Source organism: Tachyglossus aculeatus, chromosome 10, assembly GCF_015852505.1.
Source record: "Tachyglossus aculeatus isolate mTacAcu1 chromosome 10, mTacAcu1.pri, whole genome shotgun sequence".
Taxonomy (NCBI): domain Eukaryota; kingdom Metazoa; phylum Chordata; class Mammalia; order Monotremata; family Tachyglossidae; genus Tachyglossus; species Tachyglossus aculeatus.
In genome coordinates this window covers 19,544,119-19,569,860 of record NC_052075.1, presented here as the reverse complement: position 1 = coordinate 19,569,860, position 25,742 = coordinate 19,544,119, and the positions used below count along the sequence as shown (strand labels likewise).

General features: G+C 45.5%; 1 protein-coding gene across 4 annotated transcripts in view; it reads right to left on the bottom strand.

Annotated features, from left to right (window-relative positions):
• Positions 1-25,742, bottom strand: part of ST3GAL5 (ST3 beta-galactoside alpha-2,3-sialyltransferase 5) — a 45,064-nt gene that overhangs the window by 10,978 nt on the left and 8,344 nt on the right. For 2 of the 4 annotated variants that reach the window (XM_038752525.1, XM_038752524.1), the window contains 3 exons: positions 20,752-20,842; positions 17,717-17,837; positions 13,766-13,880 (listed from right to left, as the gene is read on the bottom strand). In XM_038752525.1, coding sequence (XP_038608453.1) covers positions 13,766-13,880; positions 17,717-17,835 — 234 coding nt within the window. In that variant the 5' untranslated portion in view covers positions 17,836-17,837; positions 20,752-20,842. The remainder of the gene's footprint in view (positions 1-13,765; positions 13,881-17,716; positions 17,838-20,751; positions 20,843-25,742) is intronic. The other 2 variants (XM_038752527.1, XM_038752526.1) reach the window with 1 other exon arrangement.

Below are 25,742 nucleotides of genomic sequence, written 5' to 3'. Positions count from 1 at the left end.
TTATATATTAGACCCCTGGGGACATGGAATTTGCCCAGGGGTTACATAAGTCTCTTCACTTCACTAATAATAATGATAATGATGGCATTTGTAAAGCACTTACTAGGTGCAAAGCACTGTTCTAAGTGCTGGGGGGGATGCAAGGTGATCAGGTTATCCCACGTGGGGCTCACAGTCAATCTCCATTTTACAGATGAGGTCACTGAGGCACAGAGAAGTGAAGTGACTTGCCCAAAGTCACACAGCTGACAAGTGGCGGGGCCGGGATTAGAACCCACGACTGCCTGGACCCTGGAGATTACCATGAGGCTCCACGGAGGCGGCAAAAGGGGGAGGAAGGAAGGAAAGAAAGACAGTTGGGGCCTGGGGACTGATTAAACCAGCAATGCAATAAGGACGATAAGGTAACATATTGAGGCCTCAGGGTGGGCTCTAAAGCTACCACCCTGATGACGACTACCAACTCTACAATAATAATAATAACAGTAATAATAATTGTGATGTTTAAGTGCTTACTATATGCTAATCACTGCACGGGGTAGAAACAGGATAACTGCCCTCTCAAAGGTCACCAATGACTTCCTGCTTGCCAAATCCAATGGCTCCTACTCTATCCTAATCCTCCTTGACCTCTCAGCTGCCTTCGAGACTTCATTCATTCATTCAATAGTATTTATTGAGTGCTTACTGTGTGCAGAGCACTGTACTAAGCGCTTGGGAAGTACAAGTTGGCAACATATAGAGACGGTCCCTACCCAACAGCAGGCTCACAGTCTAGAAGGGGGAGACAGACAACAAAACAAAATATATTAACAAAATAAAATAAATAGAATAAATATGTACAAGTAAAATAGAGTAATAAATATGTACAAACATGTATACATGTATACAGGTGCTGTGGGGAGGGGAAGGAGGTAAGGTGGGGTGGTGGGGAGGGGGAGAGGAAGGAGGGGCCGCAGTCTGGGAAGGACTCCTGGAAGAGGTGAGCTCTCAGTAGGGCTTTGAAGGGAGGAAGAGAGCCAGCTTGATGGATGTGGGGGGGGAGGGCATTCCAGGCCAAGGGGATGACGTGGGCCAGGGGTCGATGGAGGGACAGGCGAGAATGAGGCACAATGAGGAAATTAGTGGCAGAGGAGTGGAGGGTGCGGGCTGGGCTGTAGAAGAAGAGAAGGGATGTGAGGTAGGAGGGGGCGAGGTGATGGACAGCCTTGAAGACGAGGGTGAGGAGTTTTTGCCTGATGTGTAGGTTGATTGGTAGTCACTAGAGATTTTTGAGGACACTGTGGACCACCCCCTTCTCCTCAACATACTAGCCAACCTTGGCTTCACAGACTTCGTCCTCTCCTGGTTCTCCTCATCTCACCGGCTGTTCATTCTCAGTCTCCTTTGTGGGCTCCTCCTCCCCCTGCCATCCCCTTACTTTAGGGGTTCCTCAAGGGTCAGTTCTTGGTCCCTTTCTGTTCTGTATCTACACTCACTCCCTTGAACTCATTCGCTCCCACAGCTTCAACTATCATCTCTACGCTGATGACACTCAAATCTACATCTCTGCCCCTGCTCTCTCTCCCGCCCTTCAGGCTCCTGTCTCCTCCTGCCTTCAAGACATCTCCATCTGGATGTCTGACCACCATCTAAAACTCAATATGTCCAAGACTGAACTCCTTATCTTCCCTCCCAAACCCTGCCCTCTCCCTGACTTTCCCATCACTGTAGAGGGCACTACCATCCTTCCCGTCTCACAAGCCCACAACCTTGGTGTCATCCTCGACTCTGCTCTCTCGTTCACCCCTCACATCCAATCCATCACAAAACCTGCCGGTCCCACCTCCGTAACATCGCCAAGATCCGCCCTTTACTCTCCATCCAAACCACTACCCTGCTGGTTCAATCTCTCATCCTGTCCCGGCTGGATTACTGCATCAGCCTCCTCTCTGATCTCCCATCCTGCTGTCTCTCCCCACTTCAGTCTATACTTCGTGCTGCTGCCCGGATCATCTTTGTGCAGAAACGCTCTCCCCTCCTCAAAAATCTCCAGTGGCTACCAGTCAATCTATGCATCAGGCAGAAACTCCTCACCCTGGGCTTCAAGGCTCTCCATCCATCACCTTGCCCCCTCCTACCTCACCTCCCTTCTCTCCTTCTCCAGCCCAGTCCGCACCCTCCGCTCCTCCGCCGCTAATCTCCTCACCATACCTCGCTCTCGCCTGTCCCGCCATCAACCCCCGGCCCACATCCTCCCCCTGGCCTGGAATGCCCTCCCTCCACACATCCAAACTAGCTCTCTTCCTCCCTTCAAAGCCCTACTGAGAGCTCACCTCCTCCAGAAGGACTTCCCAGACCGAGACCCCCTCCTTTCTCTCCCCCTCCCCATCCCCCCATCCTACCTCCTTCCCCTCCCCAAAGCACCTGTATATACAATAATAATAATAATAATAGCATTTATTAAGCGCTTACTATGCGCAAAGCACTGTTCTAAGCGCTGGAGAGGTTACAAGGTGATGAGGTTGTCCCACGGGGGGCTCACAAGAGAAGTTCAGTGGCTTGCCCAAGGTCACTCAGCAGACAAGTGATGGAGCCGAAATTAGAACCCAGGTCTCCTGTGCTCTTTTTTGTACAGATTTATTATTCTATTTTACTTGTACATATTTACTATTCTATTTATTTTTTGTTAATATGTTTTGTTTTGTTCTCTGTCTCCCCCTTCTAGACGGTGAGCCCACTGCTGGGTAGGGACCGTCTCTATATGTTGCCAACTTGTACTTCCCAAGTGCTTAGTACAATGCTCTGCATACAGTAAGCGCTCAATAAATATGATTGAATGAATGAATAACCAGTTTCCATTTGGGGCTCACAGAGTAAGTAGGTGGGAGAACGGACATTGAATCCCCATTTGGCAGATGAGGGAACTGAAAGTCAAGTGATTACACAGCAGACACGTGGAGGAGCATGGATTAGAACCCAGGTCCTCTGATTTCCCAGGCTAGGCTCTTTCCATTAGGCCATGCTGTCTGTCTCCTTAGCTCCAACCATTCTCCTCCTGTGCCATATCGCAACGGGTCCTACCTCCAGGACACGAATAACCTACCGGCACCTCACGTTCACTGTTCTCAATCAATCGCCGAACCATAGTTATTGAACACTTATTGGGTACTGTAGTAAATGCTGGGGGAGAGTACAGTATAACAGAGAGGGCAGACAGACACACTCCCAGTCCAAGAGCTTACCGTCTTATACAGACATCAATATAAATAAATTCTGGATACGTACCTACGTGCTATGGGGTTGAGGGAAGAGGGAATAAAGGGTGCAATACCAAGTGCAAGGGTGACACAGAAGGGAGTGTTCTGCAAATATCTGCACATTCCTCAAAAACCTTTGATGGTTACCCAACCCCCTCCATATGAAGCAGAAACACTTGACCACTGAGTGCTTTAAGGCACTCGATCAGCTCTCTCCCATCTAGTCAAATCAATAAACAGCATTTACCTAGCACTTACTCTTTGAATTTATAACTGCATAACTCTACTTCTACCCAAAGTACCAGGCTGTGCTCCGTTTACCACTTCGGGTAAAAATTCAAAGTTTCAACTTCAGCAAATTTTGAATACGCTAGCCAAATGGGCTGCTTTTCTGCTATGGAAACTAAATTTTCCCTGGTTTCTCTTTTCCATTTTTATCTGGTTGCAATGCCAAATCACGAGGAAAGAAGTGTCTTAAAACAATGTCTCCAGATTTAAAAAAAAAAAATCCCACAGTCATGCTTACTACGCAAGTAGATTCTTGGAAATGGGTAAAATAAAATGTAAATATGAGATGATATAAACCAAAAAAGGCTTGGATATTTCCAAACCCATGTGATTTCTTACATACTGTTGGATTAGTGAGAAAACAGGGTAAATCTGCATTGAATGAACCCTCTTATTGTCTGGGATTAAAACTCCACCTCGAAAATCCAAAAACGTTATTTTATGCCACATTTAAGTGTGCTTCAGATGTGTTGTTTTCCTCAGTAAATGTTTTATTTATAGGTTACTGTTTTATATAGAGAGATTTTTTTTCCACCTCAGTCACTTCCCATGGTTAAGTGCTCATCTCCCTCCTACCCTGATATTCTTTAAAGTAATATATTTTAAAAGCCTCCTTCATAGTAAAGGTTAATTACGGCTAAATTTTAATATTTAGCTGCATAAACATACTATGCAATCCTAGGAAGCTATATGGACTAGAGCAATCTAATATAGGAAAGGGAAGTCCAAATCCATTTTCACTGCTCTCAACCAGGAAGCAGCACAGCCTAATGGTTAGAGCAAGGGCCTAGCGGACTCGGATTCTAATCCCAGCTCCGCCACTTGTCTGCTGTGAGACCTTGGGCAAGTCAGTTTACTTCCCTGTGCCTCAGTTATCTCCCCTGTAAAATGGGAATTAAGACTGTGAGCTCCATGTGGGATGTGGACTGTGTCATCATCATCATCATCAATCGTATTTATTGAGCGCTTACTATGTGCAGAGCACTGTACTAAGCGCTTGGGAAGTACAAATTGGCAACATATAGAGACAGTCCCTACCCAACAGTGGGCTCACAGTCTAAAAGGGGGAGACAGAGAACAAAACCAAACATACTAACAAAATAAAATAGGATAGGTATGTACAAATAAATAAATAAATAGAGTAATAAATATGTACAACCATATATACAGGTGCTGTGGGGAAGGGAAGGAGGTAAGATGGGGGGGATGGAGAGGGGGATGAGGGGGAGAGGAAGGAAGGGAGGAAGGAAGTCCAATCTACCCCAGTGCTTGGTGTAGTGCCTGGCACATAAGAGCTTAACAAATACTCTCAAAAACAACAACAAAAAAAAAAAAATGGTGAAAAATAGGAGTGCATATCAGTACACCTACAGATCCCAACTCCCCGGATGCAATGAGGACATCGCCATCCCACAGCTCTCTGTCCTAAACTACCAGCGTTGCCTGCCTCAGGACTCTGACCAAGACTTGACCATGTCCAAACAGAACTGAAAAGACAGAAAATGACGACTTCCTGCCCCGTTTGACCTTTGATGACTTTGCCTTGCCAGCTGCCATGCTCACTAAAATCCCCGCCCGTGTCGTGCATGCCCCACCTGCCAGCCCAAAATGAAAAGATGGCACCTATGAGGAAACCTGCCTTTTTTCCTCTAGTAATATATAAATGTGATTTCATTTTCCAGTCTCACTTCCAGGTACTTGGGCTTCTTTAAAGAGGGAGAGAGAGATGGAGGGAGGGAGAGGGAGAGAAGAGTCCAATTTTGGTCTTTAAAATTGGCATATTAACTGACCCCTTTCAAATAGGAAATTAAAAAAAAACCACAGCGTCACGTTAGCCACATATTCCCTTCTGCTGTGGAAGTTCAGGCCAGGCCCGGTTAAACTAGAAAATACTAAAAACAGGAATAATATCATTATGAGCCAGATCAATGGTCAGTCAAGCCAGTGTTCTGCTTTCAATGCCTGGAGGGTCCAAATGATGGTTGCCCACTCCAGCACTTACCTAACTGTTAAATCTCATTGTGGGCAGGAAATGTGTCTTATATTGTTATATAAGACAATTGTTATATTATATTGTTATATAATATACTTTCCCAAGCACTTAAGTACAGTGCTCTGCACACAGCAAGCACTCAATAAAACAAATGATAGATTGTCAGGCATTGTTCTAAGTGTTTGGTATTATGGATTACTGTTATGAGAGCAGAGATCTGCCCACAAGGAGCTAGCGCTTAACAGAAAGTTTGAGATTATAATTATTATTATTATCAATCAATCCATCAAGCCTATTCACTGAAGACTGGTACATGCAGAACATGTTTCTACAGTGCTTGGGAGAGTACAGTAAAGTTAGTAATAATAATAATCATGGTATTCGTTAAGTACTTACTATGTGCCAGGTGCTGTACTAAGCACGATCCCTGCTCTCAGCGAATTTACAATCTGGCAGGATCCATAAACACTAAAATAAATTACAGGTAAGGGAACCAACCCAGTATTAAGATACGCACCTAAGTGCTATGGAGAACAGGGCCTAAGAGAAGCAGCGTGGCTACTCCATTTATTTATTTTACTTGTACATATCTATTCTATTTATTTTATTTTGTTAGTATGTTTGGTCTTGTTCTCTGTCTCCCCCTTTTAGACTGTGAGCCCACTGTTGGGTAGGGACTGTCTCTATATGTTGCCAACCTGTACTTCCCAAGCGCTTAGTACAGTGCTCTGCACACAGTAAGCGCTCAATAAATACGATTGATGATGATGATGATGAAGAAAGAACAGGGGCTTGGGGGTCAGAGGTTGTGGGTTCTAATCCTGGTTCCGCCACTTACCAGCTCTGTGATTTTGGGCAAGTCACTTAACTTCTCTGTGCCTCAGTTACCTCATCTGTAAAATGGGGATTAAGACTGTGAGCCCCACGTGGGACAACCTGATAACCTCGTATCTACCTCGGTGCTTAGAACAGTGCTTCACACATAGTAAACACTTAACAAATATCATTATTATTACTATTATTAAGGGGTGAGCACACAAGTGTACAGGTCTCCCTCCCTTCAGGCTCATGTCTCCTCCTGCCTTCAAAACATCTTCATCTGGATGTCTGCCCGGCATATAAAACTCAGTAAGTCCAAGACTGAACTCCGTATCTTCCCTCCCAAACCCTGCCCTCTCCCTGACTTTCCCATCACTGTAGACGGCACTACCATCCTTCCCGTCTCACAAGCCCACAACCTTGGTGTCATCCTCAACTCCACTCTCTCGTTCACTCCTCACATCCAACCCGTCATCAAAAACTGCCAGTCTCACCTCCGCAACATAGCCAAGATCCATTCTTTCCTCTCCATCCAAACCGCTACCCTGCTGGTTCAATCTCATCCTATCCTGACTGGATTACTGCATCGGCCTCCTCTCTGATCTCCCATCCTCCTGTCTCTCCCCACTTCAGTCTATACTTCACGCAACTTCCCGGATCATCTTTGTGCAGAAACACTCTGGCCATGTTATTCCCCTCCTCAAAAATCTCCAGTGGCTACCAGTCAACCTACACCTACAAGGCTGTCCATCACCTCGCCCCCTCCTACCTCACCTCCCTTCTTTCCTTCTACAGCCCAGCCCGCACCCTCCGCTCCTCTGCCACTAGCCTCCTCACTGTGCCTTGTTCTTGCCTGTCCCGCCGTCGGCCCCCGGCCCACGTCAACCCCATGGCCTGGAATTCATTCATTCATTCAATCATATTTATTGAGCGCTTACTGTGTGCAGAGCACTGTACTAAGCACTTGGGAAGTACAAGTTGGCAACAGGGAATGCCCTCCCTCCACATATCTGCCAAGCTAGCTCTCTTCCTCCCTTCAAAGTCCTACTGAGAGCTCACCTCCTCCAGGAGGCCTTCCCAGATTGAGCCCCATCCTTCCTCTCCCCCTCACCACCACCCCTGCCCTACCTCCTTTCCCTCCCCACAGCACCTGTATATATGTTTGTACAGATTTATTACTCTATTTTACTTGTACATATTTACTATTCTATTTATTTTATTAATATATTTTGTTTTGTTGTCTGTCTCCCGCTTCTAGACTGTGAGCCTGTTGTTGGGTAGGGATCGTCTCTATATGTTGCCAACTTGTACTTCCCAAGCGCTTAGTACAGTGCTCTGCACACAGTAAGCGCTCAATAAATACGATTGAATGAATGAAAGTGACACAGAATTGCTGATGAGGCAGTGGGTTTGAAGGGCAACAGGTTGGGGAGATGAGAGATCAATCAGGGAAGGCTCCCTGGAAGAGGTGTGTGTGTGTGTTTTTTTTTTTTTAAGAGGGCTTTGGAGAGGGGTATAGTCAGAGATAAAGACGACGACATCCAGGTTAGCTTTAGAGGAATGAAGCGTGCTCACTGGGTTGTATTCATTCATCCAGTTGTATTTATTGAGCGCTTACTGTGTGCAGAGCACTGTACTAAACACTTGGGAAGTACAGGTTGGCAACATATAGAGACGGTCCCTACCCAGCAACGGGCTCACAGTCTAGAAGGGGGAGACAGACAACAAAACAAAACATGTGGACGGGTGTCAAGTCATCAGAATAAATAGAAGTAAAGCTACTTGCCCATCATTAACAAAATAAATAGAATAGTAAATATGTACCAGTAAAATAGAGTAATAAATCTGTACAAACATATATACAGGTGCTGTGGGGAGGGGAAGGAGGTAGGGCTGGGGGGATGGGGAGGAGGAGAGGAAAAAGGTGTCTCAGTCTGGGAAGGCCTCCTGGAGGAGGTGAGCTCTCAGTAGGGTGAGAGAGAGAGAGAGAGAGAGAGAGAGAGAGAGAGAGAGAGAGAGAGAGAGAGAGAGAGAGAGAGAGAGAGAGAGAGAGAGAGAGAGAGAGAGAGAGAGAGAGAGAGAGAGAGGCAAGGGAAATAGGAGCGGAATTGCTGATTGATTTTAACAGCTTACAAACAGTTTCAGCACAGGGAAAGAGGAAAAAATTAGCCCTCATAGGCCTGGTCAGACTGGCACGGATCCACTGTGGATCACTCATGCGCGAATTTATCCACACCCCTTTTGAATCGCCTGATATCTTCTGCCTGCACAACCTCCTCTGGTAATGACTTCCATGTGCTTTCTGTTAAACAGAGGCTTGACTAACTACTAGACACAACAAGACTTAATGACTTGCCAGGGGCCAGGAAGAAAATCACAGCCTCCAACCTTAAGATTCTGGGGCAGAGTCACTGTGACCGCCAGAAACAAAATCAACTTCAGCCTCACTGGAAAGGTATGACAATTGGATATGTAAACACTTACTCTGTGGCGAGCAGGGGGAGGAATCTAAAAAAAAACGGTAAAAAGCTTCCTTTTAAATGGTTGAAACATTACCTACACAGCACTATAGCTAAGCAGATAGAGATAAAACCTCAACTTAACAAGTATGGCCTTCAGTGAGAACCAAGAGGCAATTTATTCAGAGATGTGGTAATTCTTACATAAGGCAAACTTGGGTTATAACACATATTTTGGAATCTTTTTCAACCCTCACACTGGGGTTTTGCTTATACGGAAGTACTTAGGGTAGAGAAGCAGCATGGTCTAGTGGACAGAGCACGGGCCTGAGAGACAGAAGGACCTGGGTTCTAATCCTGGCTCCATCACATGTCTGCTGTGTGATCTTGGGCAAGTCGCTTCACTTCTCTGTGACTCAGTGACCTCATCTGTAAAACGGGGATTGAAACTGTGGGCCCCACATAATAATAATAATAATAGCATTTATTAAGCGCTTACTATGTGCAAAGCACTGTTCTAAGCGCTGGGGGGATACAAGGTGATCAGGTTGTCCCACGTGGGGCTTACGGTCTTAATCCCATTTTACAGATGAGGTGACTGAGGCACAGAGACGTTAAGTGGCTTGCCCAAGGTCCCACAGCTGACAAGTGGCGGAGCCGGGATTCGAACCCATGACCTCTGACTCCAAAGCCCATGCTCTTTCCACTGAGCCACGCTGCTTCTCCTGGGACAGCGACTGTGTCCAACCTGATTTGCTTGTATCCACCCCAGTACTTAGTATAGCACTTGATACAAAGTAAGCACTTAAATACCACAATTAGTATTATTACTAAGGGTTTGAACTTGCACAGGGCTAGAATGAAGATGGTAACGCTAAGCTCTTCGCTTAAACCTTGACATCACCTTCTTTTATTATTATTACTACTGTTTTTGTTAAGTGCTAGCTCATTGTGGGCAGGAAATGTGTCTTATATTGTTATATTGTACTCTCCCAAGCACTTAAGTACAGTGCTCTGCACACAGCAATAAGTAAATAAAAACAAATGATAGATTGTCAAGCATTGTTCTAAGTGTTTGGTATTACAGATTACTATTATGAGAGCAGAGATCCCATCCATCTTCCCACACCTTCTAGAGGAAGTCATCATAGGCAATTGCCCCAAGGATACTGGCAACCCCGGGGGAGAGGGAAGAGGGCTTTCTGCTTTGTTTTTCTATTTTGTTTAATGGTATTTACTAAGCGCTTACTGTGTGCCAGTCACTGTCCTAAGCGCTGGGGTAGATACAAAGTAATCAGGATGGACGCAGTCCCTGTCCCACATGGGGCTCACATTCTTAATCCCCATTTTACAGGTGAGGGAACCGAGGCTCAGGGAAGGAAGCAACTTGCCCAAGGTCACCTAGCACACCAGTGGCGGAGCTGAGATTAGAACCCAGGTCCTTCTCACTCCCAGGCCTGGGCTCTATCCACTAGGCTAGAGCTACTTCCCTGAAAGTTACCTTAGAGGAATTTCCCACAGGGAGGTGGTTTCTTTCTCTTTTGGTGGAGGAAGAGAGATGCAGGGGAGAAAATTCAAAGGGAAAATTCTAAGAATTAGCTTTAGCATTAGAAAAAACACCTGGGAAGTCACATTTCCCCAGCTCCCCACTGCGGGGAAGATGGTAGCAGACACCAAGCGACCACTTCTTACAGATCCCTTGTAGGGAAATACCCTGTTTTTAGAGGGATTCTGAAAAGAGATTACTGGATGTATCTTGTTGGTGAGGAGTCTTACACTACATTCAATAAATACAAGATGCTCTCAATCTGCCAACTCTGTTGCACGGCACTCTTCGAAGTGCTTAGTACAGTGCTCTGCCCATAGTAAGCGCTCAATAAATACCACTGGGGATGAATAGAAGCACAACACCCACCTCTTTAATTCCAGGGGACTGTGTTGGTGAGGAGTCTTACACTACATTCAGTAAATACCAGACGCTCTCAATCTGCCAAGTCTGTTGCACGGCACTCTTCCAAGTGCTTAGTACAGTGCTCTGCCCATAGTAAGCGCTCAATAAATACCACTGGGGATGAATAGAAGCACAACACCCACCTCTTTAATTCCAGGGGACTGTGTTCTACAGGCACCCAAACAAGAGGCCAGGCAAATGATTATAAGTTACTTTGCAGCCCAACAGTAAGTCTGAGGAAAATGAAAGTTAAGTACCAGCCCACGCCCGGGAAATCTGACGCATAATCAATAATTGGTATTATTATAATCAAGGAGTTTCATCAGGGACACAGAACTTAAAGGATCACAAAACTGTCCTACCTATGCAGGGTGTGGGATGCACAGAGAGCGAAAACAGAATCGAAACTTTCAGCAGACCCCAAACCAGAAGGGGAAGGCAAAGGTGCTTCTGCACAAAAAGCAGCAGTGTGGTTTAGTGGAAAAAGCCTGGGCTTGGAAGTCAGAAGTCATGGGTTCTAATCCCGGCTCTGCCACTGCAAGTGACCTTGGGTAAGTCACTTAACTTCTCTGTGCCTCAATTCCCTTATCTGTAAAATGAGGATTAAGACTGCGAGCCCTATGTGGGACACCCTGATTACCTTGTATCTATCCCAGGGCTTATAACAGTGCTTGGCACATAGTAAGCGCTTAACAAATACCATCATTTATTATTATTATTATTATTATTATTATTAAAAAGACATAAGCCTGTAGGACTGTGATGGAACAATTGGATTTACTGAGCAATTACTGTGTGCAGAGCAACTATGCCCCTTAGAACTGAACCTATTACAGAAGACACTCCCAGCTTCTAGAACAGTTTCATGAGAGCCACATAGGATGAAAAGTCCGCATCAAAAGGTAAGATGATTAATAATAATAATAGTATTTGTTAAGCACTTACTATGTGTAAAGCACTGTTCTAAGCACTGGGGAGCTTATAAGGTGATCAGGTTGTCCCACGGGAGGCTCACAGTTTTAATCCCCATTTTAGAGATGAGGTAACAGGCACAGAGAAGTTAAGTGACTTGCCCAAAGTCACACAGCTGACAATTGGCAGAGCCGGGATTTGAGCCCATGACCTCTGACTCCAAAGCCCATGCTCTTTCCACTGAGCCACGCTGCTTCTCAATCTCAAGATTACCAACTAAGAAGTCCTGGGATGCAGATGGCTCGCCAGCACCGAAGGGGTGTAAACAGTCACCTAACCCCACTGGGCAGGGTGTGTGAGATGAAAAGATGACAGGAGGATGCCCATGTGCCTGATTTCCGAAAGGGCGCATGAGCAAGCCAGGCGGGCACAATAACGAGATAAAGATACAACGAAGAACAGTCTCAAATTATGAAAAGCAGCATGGCCTTGTGGATAGAGCCCAGGTCTCGGAGTCAGAGGACCTGGGTTCTAATCCTGACTCCCCCATTGGTCTGCTGTATGACCCTGGGGAAGTCATATATGTATATATCTTTGTACATATTTATTACTCTATTTATTTATTTTGCTTGTACATATCTATTCTATTTATTTTGTTAGTATGTTTGGTTTTGTTCTCTGTCTCCCCCTTTTAGACTGTGAGCCCACTGCTGGGTAGGGACTGTCTCTATATGTTGCCAACTTGTACTTCCCAAGCACTTAGTACAGTGCTCTGCACACAGTGAGCGCTCAATAAATACTATTGATGATGATGATTATAGTCTCCTCAGCTATAAAAAGGAGATTAAGACTGTGAGCCCCATGTGGGGTACGGACTGTGTCCAACCAGAGTAGCTTGTATCTACTCCAGCACTTAATTCAGTGCCTGGCACATAGCAAGTGCTTAACAAATACCAAAACAAACCAAGAAAAACACAAATAGTTGGGAGACCACTGCAGTGAACAGATCGGTCTGGCACACAAAAGTCGTGAGAAGGATTGCTCTCCTAGGACAGAGGCTTCCTGAAAATCAGATATCTAGAGGCAGGTTCAAAAAAAAAAAAAAAAAACAGATCCTAGATGGGACAAATCCATTAACATTGCAACAGTCTAACTTTAAATGCGAACAAAATGGCAAGGTGTTTTGGTATGCAATAGTCTTTCCAATCACACTCACACACCCGGAGAGAGCCCGGTGAGACCACCTTCAAAAACAAAAGTGCGATGTGTGTGGGTGTGTGTATATTCAGGCATAAAAGAAGATTGGGGATTAAATATGGGAAGACTCTTTTAACACACACTTTGCAAAACACGCCATCTCCCGGAATTCGGCAACTGGGTATATGCCTTCATTCCATAGGAATGCTTGGCTTAGGGAAAAGGAAATTTAACATTTGTCTCCATCTGTAGCCTAAGCTCCCTGTGGGTGGTGATTGCATCTACCAATTCTAGTAGTACTAGGTCTTTCCCAAGTGCTTAGTACAGTACTTTGCACACAGGAAATGCTTAATATCACTGTCGAATTGATCGATCTAACTTCTAATTCCAGCTCCACAGTTTGCCTATCGTGTAACCTTAGGCACGACACAACTTCTCTGAGGTTCGGCTTTCTGATCTGTTAAATGGGGGTTCGATACCGGTTCTCCCTGCTACTTAGACTTTGAGTACCAGGGGGGACACGGACTGGGGCCACCCTGATTACCTTGGATCTACCCCAGTGCTTACTACGGTGCTTGTCATATACTAAGTGCTTAATAAATACCACAATTATCATATAATCATTAATAATGAAAATTTTGGCTTATCATTTGGAGGCCCTAGATGCCAAGCAAACGGGATCCCATGAAATGTGCATTAACGCTGGTTAACTGTGAATAAATGCAGGTTTATTTTAAAATCACAAAACACTAAAAAGATAGGGGGGGAAGAACACATGCAAAAAGCCTTTAAAATTCTTTGCAGATCATACTAACCGCTCAAGAGTAGGATTTTAAATAGACTTTTGCCTTCAATAGATATCAAACTAGTAGAATATATAAGTGTAGGTACATAAAGCCTATCAAACCTTCACTCGATCAGGATCTACATAGGGCACTTTCTTCATGTCACATTCTTCGGGGCTATAATTAAACTTGAGGATGTAAAGGATGTACACTCCAATCACAAATAATAGTACACATCTGGAAAAAAAAAGAAAGGGTCATTTTTTTTCCATGAGTAAATATGTGGTAGGAAGTTCCTTAGTAATTCAAACTATGATTCATAATATGGCAAAGTTTGTAGTGCCATCACATAACACATTACTAAGAGTGTCAAAATGGCCTCAGCTCTCAGGAAAATACAAAATTGTACTTCGCCTTTCAAAGCTCACAGTATAATGCTCTGCACACAGTGAGTGCTCAAATACGATTGACCGATTGATAGTTGAGTTTCATTGAGGCAGGCTAACACCATTTACAGTATCTGAACCCAACTACGGAGTGGCCAAACAACGTAATATTCTGAGAGACCCAACCTGCTTCCCTCCACCCCATCGTCATCAAAATAAGAGATACTATTCACAAAAAGGTTAAGGGAGGGAAAGATGAATGTAGGTCATTCGCTAGCTACCTGAAGAATAATCACACACACCACAATTTCTGCAGGGACTACCTGAAGTGAAGATGGCACAAACGATCCTTCTCCAAGATGTGGGAAAAATAAAGACCGCTTAAATCACTCTGCGGTCCTGCCGATCCCTTAAAAATGAACGCTACTGCCTGATAGCTGAGGCAGTGAGGCCATCACTGCTTTACGGGCTCTTGCACAGTCCGGATGGTATTGTGGGGTCCTTCGCTCCCTTACTAGAAAGTCGATCGGATTCCTTCAAAAACCGAAATGGGTCTAAAATATCTGTGATGGAATGAGGACTCCTTATCTACCACATGGGAAATCATTAGTCTAAGAACAAACCCGTATAGCTGTCCTTCACATGGAAGGATACTGCTGTTGACCCTATGGGAGTGTGTCTGAAGATCAATCTGTACCTGAAAAGACCCTGCATGATTAACACCCCTTCTACACTGAGCACCCGCTCAATACTGTCCTCCAGTCTGAGGATCCAGCTACGCCCTCCTTGGAGCCCAACACCTCTCTGACTTGAAGTTTGACCACAGGTTGGCTCAAAAAGAGCCAAAATTTGACTCCCACGTGCCAGGCTAAATCGATTACCACTGTTTCCACCCGATAATCCACACTGCCTGAGGTCTTGCTTTGTGTTTCTTCTGCCTGACTTGAGGGAGTGTGGGGTGGTAAGAGCAGTTGGGGTGGCCAGTAGGTTCCAGAAAAAGGAAAGGAAGAAAGGGGTCCTGTAAATGGGAGGGGGAACTCCACGGTAAGGGAGAAAACTGATTAGGGCTGGAATGAGAAAGGGGAAGGTTGAGGCTGTGCTGAACACTTAAAAGGAGGAAAAATTTAAGAAAAACAATTATTAATGTCAGGAAAAGATGGGAGAATCGATTAATAGTATTTTGAGCGCTTCCTCTGAGCAAAACATTGTATTAAACTCTTGGGAGAGTACAGAAGACTCAGTAGACAAGATCCTGCCCTCAAAGAACGGGGAGACAGACACTAAAATAAATTACAGGTGTGCTTTGTGGGGAGAGCAACAGGGCTTAAAGACAAGTACTTCAATGCTAGGTGGAGTGCTATGTACCCAAATTCTTAGGGGATGAGGGCCCGAGTACTGAAGAGGCAGTAGAAGGATGGGGAATTACTGGGTGAAGAGATGGAGATTGATCAGGGAAGGCTTCCTGACGGAGATGTGATTTCAGAAGGGCCTTCAAGTCGGGAGCGTGGAGGGAAAAAGAGTTCCAGGCAGGAGGGAGGCCCGAAGGTGGCCAGCAAGAGGGAAGAGAATGAAGCACAGTGGTTAAAGCAAAGGCACGGGATAGGGAAGAGAGTGATCGAAACGTCAAATGTTAAAATACCACCAGCACTTCCCACAGTACTTGCTCCTACACACTACCAGAACATGTGTTTTCACTCTGGTTTGGGCTAGAACACGATGTCAAAATTACACAGCGTTGTTCTGACCACGCTCGCCTGGCTGAATTCAGCGGAAGATCTTTCCCTTTCATCTAGTCTTCTCCAACCTCAGCCCAATTTGCACTCTGTGTTGCTCTGGAGCTCAGCTACCCACTGTTCCCTGTTCACCTTTCCCTCCACCGACCTCTTGTTCGCATCCTCCCCGCTGCCTGAAATTCTCTGCCACTTACCTGGCTGCATCCTCGAGGCCTTCCCCAATTAATTTTTCTCTTCCCTAGATCACCTCTCACTCTGGCCTCAGTTCTGTCTCCCCCTCTAGACTGCAAGCTCGTCGTGGGCAGGGAATGTGTCTGTTGATTGTTATACTGTAATCTCCCAAGCGCTTAGCACAGGGCTCTGCACACATTAAGTGCTCGATAAATATGGCTGAATTAAAATGAATGAATCCATTGATGATGCACATCAGCCCGGCCAACCAGCCCTAGTACTTTGGAATGGGTTGGTTTACCTACCCTACTAGTTCAACGCTTACCCAGACATATCTTCATTAGTTCATTCACTCATTCAATCGTATTTATTGAGCACTTACTGTGCGCAGAGCACTGTACTAAGAGCTTGGGAAGTACAAGTTGGCAACACATAGAGACGGTCCCTACCCAACAGTGGGCTCACAGTCTTTATCTCCCTCTATCTGTTAAATTACTTTGTGCCTGTCTTTCCAGTTAGACTGTACACTCCTCGGGGGCAAGAACAGTGTCTTCTAAATATTGTACTCTCCCAAGTGTTTAATAATAATAATAATGGCATTTATCAAGCGCTTATTATGTGCAAAAAAAAAGCACTGTTCTAAGCACTGGGGAGGTTACAAGGTGATCAAGTTGCCCCATGGGTGGCTCACAGTCTTAATCCCCATTTTACAGATGAGGTAACAGAGGCACAGAAAAGTTAAGTGACTTGCCCAAAGTCACACAGCTGACAATTGGCAGAGCCGGGATTTGAACCCATGACCTCTGACTCCAAAGCCCGTGCTCTTTTCCACTGAGCCATGCTGTTTAGATCGGGGCTCTGCATAGGGTGACTGCTCAAATAATAATAATGATAATAATGGTACTTGTTAAGCGCTTACTATGTGCCAAGCACCGTTCTAAGCACTGGGATAAATACAAGGTTATCAGGATGGATGCAGTCCCTGGCCCATGTGGGGCTCACAGTCTTAATCCCCATTTTCCAGATGAGGGAACTGAGGCACGGAGAAGTGAAGTGACTTGCCCAAGGTCACACACCCGACTAGTGACAGAACCCGGATCCTTCTGATTCCCAAGCCGGTGCTCAATCCACTAGACCAAGCTACTTCTCACAACTGAGTGACTGATGATGCTAGAAGAAACAGCTGGGCATAGTGCCAGGTGATGCCAATTTTCTATAACATGAGATTTTAAAAGAATCCAACCCCCACCTTCTAGGAGAGCTGGATGTGTTTAATTTTTGTACCAAGAAGGAGACAGCCAGCTGCCCTCCATCCCCACTAAAGACAGAAGGCAGAGAAGTGGCTCTAAGTTACAATGTGAGAGACTCAGTCATACGGAACAATCTCCAGCTACCAGGTGTTGTGAAATGCCATAAATATTACAGTGTGGACTTACGTAATCTCCACTAATGAGCTCTAAGAAAAGATCAGTTATGTCAGAAATGTTGCCAACTTGTACTTCCCAAGCGCTTAGTACAGTGCTCTGCACACAGTAAGCGCTCAATAAATACGATTGATGATGATGATCAGTTCTTATCTGTTTCAGGTTATTTAAATACAGCCCTGTTGAGATAGTGAAGAAATCTTAAAAAAAAAGTTTGAAGGCAACAAGAGACAAGAACTTGGATTTTCTGATTGCCACCACAGAGTTCAGCCAATTCTCTACACCATTTAAAAATTGAAAAACAGATAAAAGCATTTTTCTGAACCATTTACAACGTTTCTATTACAGGCTGGACTTACTTGAGAGTGCCTTTTAATAACAAAGAGGGTCTTTTCATTTTCTTGTGTGATCGAGTAAACCATTGCAGAGAAGGAGGGAAATCGCTTTTCTGTTTCACAGAGTTATTCTCATTTGGCATTGCTGAGGAGAGGAAAAATAAATAGGAAGGGCGGGGTGAGAGAGAAAAATATTAATACAACTATCCAAACTTTGCATCCCAGATACTGTAAGAGACCCATCTACTGTCTCACTTTTATTGAAAAGAAAAATTTGATTATTTGTTCCATTCTAAATGTATTTCAAAGACCCATAAGATAAATTATTGTCACCTAATGGTATTACTATGGGGAGGAAACATGTCTACCGACTCTGTTATATTGTACTCTCCCAAACACTGGTGTTCCGCACAGAGTAAGCACTGAAGAAAAACAATGGACTGATTGATTGGTATATTTATATTAAGTAGCCATAAGTGCATGGTCTGCACAGAAGAGTAGCCAGCTTATTCTTAAAGATCATCAGAAAAGATGATTGCTTTCCTAAACCATTACAGTGTCCATTTTCACAGTCTAAAATTTCCTCATGTCTAAATCTAAACTTTCCCTGATCTAATTTGCACCGACTTCCTCTTATTCTGTCCTTAGTAGAGACGGAAAAGAGCAACTAGGTAAGCCTCTGGATCACCTTTCTTACAATTTAGGATAGATATTAGGCTCCCTCCGACTACAATTTATGATCGGCCTTAGGTTTGCTCTCATCTTGATAAACAATGAATCCTATTTCCCAACATTTGATCCACCTCTAGACCTTCTGAATATTTTCCCTTTGTCTCCACTTTTTTTAATGGTATTTGTTAAGCACTTAGTATGTGCCAGGCACTGTACTAAGGGCTGGGATAGATACAAGCTGATCAGGTTGGACACAGTCCTTGTCCCACAGGGAGCTCACATTAGCACAGGAGCTCACAGCTACTTGTCTGCATTGTGGCCTTGGGTAAGTCATTTCACTTCCCTGTGCCTCAGTTACCTCATCGGTAAAATGGAGATTAAGACTGGTAGCCCCATGTGGGACATGGACCGTGTCCAACCTGATTAGAGAAGCAGCGTGGCTCAGTGGAAAGAGTGTGGGCTTTGAAGTCAGAGGTTATGGGTTCGAATCCCAGCTCTGTCACTTGTCAGCTGTGTGACTTTGGGCAAGTCACTTAACTTCTCTGTGCCTCAGTTGCCCCATCTGTAAAATGGGGATTAAGACCGTGAGCCCCACGTGGGACAACCTGATCACCTTGTAACCTCCCCAGCACTTAGAACAGTGCTTTACACATAGTAAGTACTTAATAAATGCCATTATTATTAGCTTGTATCTACCCCAGCACTTAGTACAGCACCTGCCACATAGTAAGTGCTTAAATATCATAATTATCATTATTATTATTATTGCTACCCTAAAGTCTTCTGCCCAGATCATCTTCCTAAAAGCCATTCAGAACCCACTACAAGCCTCCTCAAAAAAAACTTGGATCAGTTTAACATACCCAGGCTTGGAAGCAGGAAGATGATCTAGATCAACTGATCAATCAGTAGCATTTTTTGAGCGCTTACTGTGTGCAGAGCACTGTACTGAGTGTGTGGGAGAGTACAATGCAACCAGGTTGGCAGACACTTTCCCTGTCCACAATGAGTTGATGGTCTAGAGGGAAAGGCAGACTTTAATATAAATAATTTCTAATATATAATTTAAAGATAAGGACATGAGTGCTGTGGGGTTGGGAGATGACCTCTGAGCATCTCCCCCAGACCGTAATCCAGCAAGACTTTCTGTGTTCTGGAGAAACATACACAAAAAGACAGGCAGATGACTATGAAAACACCCTGTTTTGGTACCACCCTGTACCAAGAAACCTCTATATCTCACCGCAGATTTTCATTTTCAACAGCAAGCTCAATTCCATCACCATATTTGGACATCTGGGGGAGTAGACATACCTCACTGAGCACTGGTTGAAGAAGACATGCAAACTAAATCAAGAAACGCATCGTGTGTGTTGAGAGATAAACGGAGTTTGGCAGTCTGGGCATCTGGCTACTTATCGAGCTGAAGGTTTCCCAAACTGGAGTGTCTTCAATCTCCTAAAAGGCTGAGATCAGGCCCTTGCACAGAAGCGTCTAGTGGATAGAGGACGGGCCCGGGAGCCAGCAAGACCTGAGTTCTAATCCCACCTCTGCCACTTGTCTACTGTGTAAACCTTGGGCAAATCGCTTCACTTCTCTGTGCTTCAGTACCCTCATCTGTTAAGTGAAGATTAAGAGTGTGAGCCCCAGGCAGGAAAAGGTCTGTGTCCAACCTGATTAATTTGTATCTAACTCAGCGCTTGATAAGGCCTGGCACACCGTAAGTACTTAACAAATACCATTAAAAAAAAAAAAAGCACATTTAGTGTCTTGAACAGCCACATCAGAGTCACCTAACAGCTTTCCCGAATATCAAGTGCCCAGAGGGGATGACCGAAATTGAGAATGGCAGCGGCCGACCAGGTGCAAAGTAATGCTCATAATAATAATAATAATAATGGCATTCATTAAGTGCTTACTATGTGCAAAGCGCTCATCACAGTGTCCCCTGGTTAGGCAGGCCATGGCAGGAGAATGGATGCTGGCAGGAGACCCTGCCTGGCAAACTGAGTTGGAGCCTCCCCGAGCCAGAAGAGCAAAACAAATGTTTTACAGGCATGGGAAAAACAGGGGCTGAAATAATGTGGCGGAGAAGCAGACGATCGCGAGCCAACGGCAGAATACAGACCACCATCCTGGCATCCGGCCCTCGGGAGAGGAGCCGTTACTCTCTACAAAAACAAGATTTGGGAAGGTCAGGATATCAAGAGGGCAAATTTGAAGGCACTGCGATCCATCGATCATATTTATTGAGTGCTTACTGTGTGCAGAGCTCTGCACTAAGGGCTTGGGAGAGTACAACAGAGTTGGTCCCAGCCCACAGTGAGTTTACAGTCTAGAGGGAGCAAAGTGGCAAAAGCCACCGTGTAACCAAGGACCACCTTTACCTGGAAGTTGTGGGAAACGGAGTCGGCCAAACGTAGGTCTTTTCAGTCACGCCCGCGCTCATGGTTAGGATTTCTCGGTCAGTGGCACCATCTTTGAATATGAAGGACAGAAATATAAACTTTCTACTAAACATATCTCAAGCACAATTTTCTTCATCATTTGTAATGGCTGTTTTACGCAGAGTACTATCGGTCCCAGGATTGAAAAGACATCAGACGACTTTGACATACATGAAGGTGATTACAGAAAAAGCTTTGGTCACCGAGCAAAAGATTCATTCACTTATTCAGTCATATTTATTGAGTGCTTACTGTGTGCAGCGCGCTGTACTAAGCGCTTGGGAAGTACAAGTTGGCAACAGATAGAGACGGTCCCTACCCAACAGCGGGCTCACAGTCTAGAAGGGGATCTAGAAAAGATCTAGAAAAGATCAGAAGAGAATGTAGCCTCTTCTTTTAATGTCTTCCAATCAATCAACCAGTAATATCCACTGGGCATCTACTGTGTGCCAAGCACTATTCTAGGTATTTGGAAGCATATAACTGAATTAGTGGACATGATTCTTGCCCTCAGGGACTAGGGATCGTCCTCAGGGACGATCTAGCAGGTCAGATGGAGAATAAAGCATGCTACAGACAAAAGTATATAAGATATGCACTTAAGTGCTACATGGGTTTATGAGCACTTGAGTTCTTAAGGGGCGTGAAAATGCTGATTTGGCAGTTGGAGGTTATAAAATGAATCAATTGGAAATTGGAGTAGGCCTCTTGGAAGAGCTGAGATCTTTTAATTCGTTTGTAACCTTATTATTCCCCATCTCAGTTTGGGTAACTGCAGATCAGCCACACGACATGGGATGTTATTTGCTAAAAACCGTACTTTTGCTCAACAACTATGATTTATTGACTTCGGCTGCTTCCCGGTACTTCAGTGACTGGGCCTTTAGCCCGTTTTCTAGGCCATCACAATGAAGCCCAATCCAACTGAGACACAGTGCAGAGAGGGAGGCTGACCTAGAAACACTTCATGTGGCAAGGCACTCAAGTCGGTGGTCTCAGAGTCTGGTGACTTCTGCTTTAATCTACGAGCTTAGTCTCTGAGCGAAGCACACACTGTTGTCCACTTTGCCTCTGGAAAGCTGCCCGGCCAGAAATCCAAATCCAATCTCCCAGCAATGGGCTTTTTAACTGTCACATCTTGTCCTTTTATCTCAAAGAGAGGGTGTGAGCATGAGGGTGTAAGATCTTCTGCAAGACCGAGACCTAGTGGACAAGATACCCCGTTGGGCTTTTAGTAGGGCCAAATTTTGCAACCTCTCTCCATGTAGAGCTAGCATTCCATTCACTGTTCCCTTTCATTTCCAGAAATCCACTGCCTCCTCTTCGAAATGTGTCTGCACACATTGAAGCAGCGTGATTTGAATGACTAGATGAGCCAGTGGGATTTAAACAGAGCAACAGACCTCAAAACTTTTAGATCTCATGGGGCTCATTAGGGCTCCCCATGGTCTACGTAACTCTCAGCAACAAAATAAAAATGCCCAAACGTATTTGACTATGAGAGCACCTTGCTGCTTATCTTCCATTTGGCCTTGCGGTATACAACCATATTGGTTCAGCTGCTGGGGATGCACATCGATCAGAGTTTTATAGAGTTGTCCTTTCATTCATTCATTCAATCATATTTGTTGAGCACTTAGTGTGTGCACAGCACTGTACTAAGCGCTTGGAAAGTACAATTCGGCAACAGATGGAGACAATCCCCGCCTGACAACGGCCTTCATAACAGAAGATGACACCAATGTCCGCGGTGGGCGTGACTGACAAGGCCAAGATGGGACCCACAGTCCCGGAAACAATGTTGTGCTACGGTTGCCGTGCCTGGGACCGTTTTCACTCTTGCCTCCTAGCCTCCCGCTCCTTACCAAGCTTTAACTCCACAAGGACCACTCCTTTCTTGTTGCACCAGGCCCATCTGTCCTTACCAGCCGACACCCCGTTTTCAGCGGGGAGATGCGGCATTGTTGAGACTTAGTTTGACTGCGTTTTATAAGTGTTTCCTCTGCCCGCCTCGCTTTCAGTTAGCCTTGCCATCTGGCAGTTGTTTGGGTATCCTGTTGCCGCTCATTCTCACGTGTGTCCCCCAGCGTAACTTCAACGCTAAGAGATGGATTAGAGGACCCGATGTGGCTGCAAATAAGGGCCCAACTTTGGACCTTAGGCCCCATCTGGTTCTCCGTGGGTCATCCCGGCCTGAAAGTTTTTGCAGCATGCTACAAGAGCTGGGAGCGCACACACAAAACATGGGGGATGGGATGGGGCACGGAGGAGAGGGACACAGCCCGCTCCTTTGTCACCGCAACGAGGGACCGCCCCCCGCAACCCTCCGCTATGAGCCACCAGACCGAATCTTACAGCCGATTCCCTCAAGATTGCGACCTGGTCTCCGGCCTGAAACCACGCCATTAACCACGACCTGTTTTTGGCCCGGTTCCTCTTCCTCCCTGTTCCCACCGAGGCCTGGCTCACTTTCTCCCACCATCCGCCCAGCTCCTCACTCCCTCTATCAAACCATCAGCCCCCTTCCTTCGCTTAAATCTTCTTTTGAAGACCACATCAGCCTGTATGCTCAGACTATCGATCAGTGGTGTTCATTCAGCACTCACTGTGTGCACAGCATGGAACTAAGTGCTTAAAATACAGCTGGTAGGCGGGATCACCGCCCAAAATTAGCCAGCTATTAAAATAAAATGACAAATTTGGGAAATTCAAGGCTTCTTGGAGAAGATATGATTTTAGTAGGGCTTTGAAGATGGGGAGAGTGGCGGCGGCCTGCTGGCTGTGAAGGGGGAGAGAGTTCCAGGCCAGAGGCAGGATGTGGGTAAGGAGTTGGTAGCAAAATCACTTTACCATGACTTTGGCATACAGGAGCGAAGTGGGCAGACTAGGCTGTAGAAGGTGATCCGCCAGGTAAGATAGGAAGTGGGAGAGCTGCTTGTCCACCTTAAACTCAAGAGTAATTAGTTCCTGTTTGATGTGGAGATGGTTGGGCAACCACTGGAGGTTCTCGAGGGGGTGGGGAAACCCGGACTGAACTTTTTTTTAGAAAAATGATCCGGTCAGCAGAGTGAAGTACCGACTGGAGAAGGGAGGGACAGGAGGCTGGGAGGTCAGCAAGGAAGCTGATGCTCTGGTCAAGGTGGGATTCGATGAGTGTTTGGATCAGCGCAGTTTGGATGGAGAGGAATGTGCAGATTCTAGCAAATTCTGGACAATCACTAGTTGGCCATCATCTACTTCTCTCCTGGCCCTACTCGCAATCTCCTGACAGATTTTGACATCTTTCTCACCTTCCTTTTCCTCCTCTAATCTGATCCTAACTTCAACTTCCATGGGGATATTCCTGATGACTCCTCAACTCAGTATACTTCCCCACCTGCCCCACCTCACTCCCTCACCAACTCGGAGACCCCTGGGCTCTCATTATCACTAGTCAGATGCCATCTCTAACGCCGCCAATGCTGAAATGCCGCTCTCCAATCACAACCTCCCAATCTGCCTTCTCTCTCACACCCACCCTTCCCCACCAAACTGATCTCTCTCCCCCTTCACAGAGAACTCTCATCTGGAGACTCCCTCCCCCATTAGCAACATCCAGCCATCCCCCATTTGGGCTCCCACCTTTTGATGCCCCCAACTCCACCCTCTCGACCAAACTCTCCCTCGTCCCCTTGTCCCTCTAGATGATCCCGCACCATCACCCCCTAGCTTTGGCTCGCCTCCACAGTACACGTCTTCCGCTCCTTCCCTAGTGCCACAGAAGCGCGGTTAGAAGAAATCCAGGCACTAGGCCAACTTCGGCCTTCTCCAATTCATCCTCAGCTGCTATAATTCTACCCTCTTCTTCCCTTGACAACAATTCTTCTCCTCTCTTATTGACTCCCAGGACCACCACCCTCACCGCCCATTCCCAAACATTTCCCCCCCCTCAAGCCAACCTACTCATGGTGCCTCATTTTCAATTTTCCCACCCTCCACCTCCCTTCAGCTTGCAACTCCCTCCCAATTCACCTCTGGCACGCTCTTCTCTTCTGAAAGACAATTCCTCTGAGAAGCCTCCCCTAATTAGTCTCATCTCCTGACTCTATATCCTCTACAACTACCACTTTGGCACTTCTGAAATGCCTATGCACTTGTTATACTGCCTCCAGAGCAAATGGATACAATATCTTTATAAATATAGATATAGATATACACTCGTTATAAATCTTCACAATCTTTATAAATCAACATAATCCTTGTAAATCGACCTAATTGTCATAAATCTATTACATCCTCCTACCTGTGTTTTAGTGTCTGTGTCCCCTACTAGATTATCAACTCCTTGAGAGGGCAGGGATCAAGTTCATTCATTCATTCAATCGTATTTATTGAGCGCTTACTGTGTGCAGAACACTGTTTTAAGTGCTTGGGAAGTACAAGTTGGCAACATATAGAGACAGTCCCTACCCAACAATGGGCTCACAGTCTAGAAATAAATAATTCAAGTCTACTAATTCTACTGTACTCTCCCAGGTGCTTGGTAGAGCGTGCAGTATATGGCACGGACTAAATCGACTACCGACGAATGGTGAGGGGAGACAACACTTAGTTGCAGCAACAGCCCCCTACCCAACTCCTCTTGAGGAAATCGGCAGATTTGGAGGATGGGAAGGCCAGGGAGACGGGCCTGACTTGGCCATGACTTTCCACCATAAATTTCAAAGCTTTTCGGGCACTACATCCACCCCCAGAACTTTCGGGACTTTTATCTCCACCATCAAGGACACAAAGCTCATAGTGCTTAAAACAATCACACACGTGACCCAGGAGATATCTCATTTGGCACTTTTAGACTGTGAGCCCACTGTTGGGTAGGGACTGTCTCTATATGTTGCCAACTTGTACTTCCCAAGTGCTTAGTACAGTGCTCTACACACAGTAAGCGCTCA